Raw genomic sequence first — 3,717 nt, 5'->3', positions numbered from 1 at the left:
GTGACCCCTGACCCCTGCACGGGAGGGAGCTCCAGATTATTAAGCGAGGAATCTACACCGAATGGCCGCCCCCTGGTGGTGGTGGTGGTGGAATCTACACCGAATGTTCGGGAGGAAGAAAAGAAAGCATTTGACGGCACCGAGTATGACAAAAAAATTATAATAAGAAAGAAAAATGTATTTTGTCTTTGTTATGAAATATGACACGATGGAGGTAATTCTGTCACTCAGAGTTGATCACATGACCCTCCCCCCCCCTTCCCCCATCGCCCCTGGCAGGGTTTTACCGCATCCATCTGACAGCGCCCCCTAGTGGTGGGACGTGAAGGCAGGTTTTTCAACAGAATACAATTCAACGCCAAACTATGTTATTTTTTTTTATATATATATATATCTATGTACAATATATAACTTAATTATAAATATTGTCATTTTTATCTTAAGTACTGAGTTGTCGCGTTGCTTAGTTTTTTTAGTTATTATTTTTTCTCCTGTGAGCAATTTACAGTATCGGACATTAGAATATTGTATTACACAGAGTAACAATAAAGCCCGGTTATACTTTAGTTGCACGCCGGCATCGCACGCCGGAGCTAGCCTATATCTCCCGACCGCGGGAACTTTGGCCATCCATCGGCTGACCGACCGTTACTTCCTGGCGCGCGGTGCCGGCTCACGCACGCGACTATAGATGAGGTGGGCGTCGTCGATAGCCTATGACTGTAGCGACCGCCGTTAAGAGCACACTCTGAAAGAAACTGAAGAAAGGATTTGATACGCCGAAAAGAAAAAGTAGTAACGGAGAGTTCACACACGGCGGCGGCCCGTCCTCGCGGCCACGCTCCGGCGGTGCCGTAGAGTTTTTGACCTCCGTTGCGTGTCGTCTTTGACTCCCACGACACGATCTGGTCTCAGGTCCAAAACAACGTATATCCTTTTAATCTGCGCAGAGTCACCGACGAGCAAAAAACAAAAAAACGCCTTCTTAGAAATGTCGTGAGTAGAATTCCTTCTCCTGGACGAAGGAGAACGAGTTCCGCGCGTGCGCACGCGCGTTGAGATGTCCCCGCCGGTTGTTGTGTGACCGACGAGCACGACTGTGATATCTTCCCCGTAGAATTCCTTCGCGATGACCGATGAGTCCGATGATTCCGTGAACCCCACGTGCACACACACCTAGACACACTCACAAGAGTTCCGCAGCAATCTGCCGTATGGAGCCAAAACATTCTCTGTGGTTTCCCGCTCTCTCTCTCTCTCTCTCTCTCTCTTTACCCCCCCCCCAACCGAAGGGGGGGGCGGGAGGGGGGGGGGGGGCGTGGTCACACGTTGGACTCCACAAACGGTCTCTTTGGTTTGATGGGCGAGGTGCTGCCCGGCGGCCCGGGGCCCACCTGGCTCACGGCCACGCCCCGCTGCCCCCGGTGGTGGTGGTGGTGCACTGCGCTGTACATGTTGTTGTCCTGGTAGGAGGCCTGCGCCACGGGCAGCGTCCGCGCCACCTTCACGTCGGGGTAGGTGGGCACCTGGCTGACGCGCTCCAGGATGTCCCCGCCCCCCCCCTCCTCCTCCTCGGGAACCACCGCCGCCGCCATTGGCCAGCTTGCCCAGCGAGGAGGCGGAGCTGGGCTGCACCGCGTAGTAGCCGTCGTCGTCCAGCAGGTGGCCGTTCTGGGCGTTGTTGGTCTTGTTGTAGTAGGCGATGTTTCCCAGGGAGGTGGGCGGGCTGTAGGCGCCCCCTCCTCCTCCTCCCCCTCCCCCCCCCAGCGAGGTGGGCGGGCTGTAGGCGGGCGAGGTGGGGCTGATGACGGCGTCCATGGACGTCATGGCCCAGGGCCGCTGGCCCCCGCCGCCCCCTGTGGGCTGGTGCAGGTACTGCGCCGCGGTGCGCGCCGTCTTGTCTATGATGCCCATGAAGGGCGTGCTCCGAGAGCGGACCTCGCCCCCCGGGGGGTACAGCCCCCCCCCCCCGCCGCCCTGCGGCGGCGAGATGGGCGAGAGGTCGACGTCGTTGTAGGCCCCGCCCCCTACCTGCAGGGGGAGGATCTCCATCTGCTGGTTGGACGAGGAGGACGACGAGGCCACGATGCTGTTGCTGGAGGGCGAGAAGCGCAGCCCGACGCTCTGCGAGTGGATGAGGGGCCGCGGCGTGGGCGTGGTCTGGCTGGCGCTGACGGGGCGCCCCCCGCCCCCGCCCACCCTGCTGCCCATGTGCGTACTCTCCGGCGAGCCCAGCTGCTGCTGCTGGCACTGTGGGGGGGCAAGGGGGAGGGGCATGGCCACGCCCATGGCGTGCTGCTCCGAAACCGGGTAGTAGGCGGCCGATTGGCTGCGGCTGATCTGCGGCGTCTGGTGGCCGCCGCCGCCGCCGTAGCGCATCATGGCGCCCGGACCCCCGCTGCTGGCGCGGTAGGCAGAGGAGGGGCGCTGGGGGGCGGGGGGCAGCTCTCCGCCGCCGCCCGCCCCCGTGACCTCCATCATCATGACCCCTCCGCGGCCCCCGTGCTGGCAGAGGGCCCCGGCGCTCAGGCTGGCCTGCACCGCCTGGACGGGTCGCCCGACGTCCTGGTACACGTCCACCGAGGTCTGGTGGTACCGCCCGCCGTAGCCGCCTCCTCCTCCTCCTCCGACCCCGCCGGGCTGGCTGGTGCGCACGATCTGCGCGATGGAGGGCTGCAGGCGCAGGCCCTGCGCCTGGTGGTGCTGCTGCTGCTGATGCGGTGGCTGCTGCGGCGCCCCCTGGTGGTGGTGGTGGTGCTGGTGGGACAGCGAGGGTCCCGAGCCGCCCAGCTGGAAGGAGCGCTGCACGGAGCTCATCTTGGACAGCAGCGGCGACTTGGGCCGGCCGGGAGGCGCCGCGGGCTGCTGCTGCTGCTGCTGCTGCTGCTCCGCCGTCTGGTAGCGCACCGGGGAGCCCGACTGGGAGCGGTACAGGCACACCCCCCCGGCCTCCACCGGCGGGCTGGCGCGGTACTGGGAGGACGACGGCGGCGCCGTGGGCACGGCCGCCGCGCGGCGCAGGGGCGAGGGGGGCGGGCTCTGGTTGTTGCGGTCCCGGTCGGCGGGCGGCGGGGGGCTGAACCGGTACGAGGCCGCCCCCTGGTGGTGGTGGTGGTGGAGGTGCACGGGCGACGTGCGGTCTGAGTAGTGGGAGTTGTTGTGGTGGTGCGTGGGCGAGAGGGAGGGCGACTGGTAGACGGCGGCCGCTCCGCCGCCGTGGGTGGGCGAGGAGGACATGGAGGTGGAGGACGAGGGGTGGGGGTGGTGGTGGTGGTGGTACTCGTACCCTCCCCCCCCGCCGAACATCTGGTGGTGGTGGTGGTGGTGGTGGTTGGGCGAGGGGGGGGGGCTCTGGTTGTTGTTGTTGTTGTGGGCGTGGCAGTCGGAGGGCGGGGCCGGAGGCGGGGCCAGGCCCATGAGGGACATGGCCGCCTCCAGCTCCGCCTCCAGGTAGCGCTCGTCGTCCTCGAACAGCTCCTGCACCGGCTCCATGTCCTCCAGCCGCGGCTCCGGGGGAGGGGGGAGGAGGAGGGGCTGTGGGGGGGGGGGGCAGCGCCAGGCACAGACTAGACCCCGCCTCCTCCCCCCCCTCCTCCTCCTCCTCCTCGGGGGGCGGCGTGGGGGGAGGGGAGTCGGGCGGCGGCTGCGGCGGCGGCAGCGTGAAGGGCTGCAGCGCCAGCGCGTTGTCGTCCTGGCTGAAGTGGCGCACCTCCTCCT

General features: G+C 65.1%; 1 protein-coding gene across 1 annotated transcript in view; it reads right to left on the bottom strand.

The window, feature by feature from the left end:
• Nucleotides 1-1,057: 1,057 nt before the first annotated feature.
• The window catches only part of LOC308332989 (protein TANC2-like), a 168,238-nt gene continuing 165,578 nt past the window's right edge, over nucleotides 1,058-3,717 (bottom strand). The window contains 3 exon segments of the mRNA XM_080789143.1: nucleotides 1,058-1,574; nucleotides 1,576-3,517; nucleotides 3,519-3,717. The exon segment at nucleotides 3,519-3,717 is cut by the window's right edge and continues 89 nt beyond it. Coding sequence (XP_080645269.1) covers nucleotides 1,323-1,574; nucleotides 1,576-3,517; nucleotides 3,519-3,717 — 2,393 coding nt within the window. The 3' untranslated portion in view covers nucleotides 1,058-1,322.

This window comes from Protomyctophum bolini (assembly GCF_963924005.1).
Source record: "Protomyctophum bolini genome assembly, chromosome: 18".
Lineage (NCBI taxonomy): Eukaryota > Metazoa > Chordata > Actinopteri > Myctophiformes > Myctophidae > Protomyctophum > Protomyctophum bolini.
This window is presented reverse-complemented; position numbering and strand designations above follow the sequence as displayed.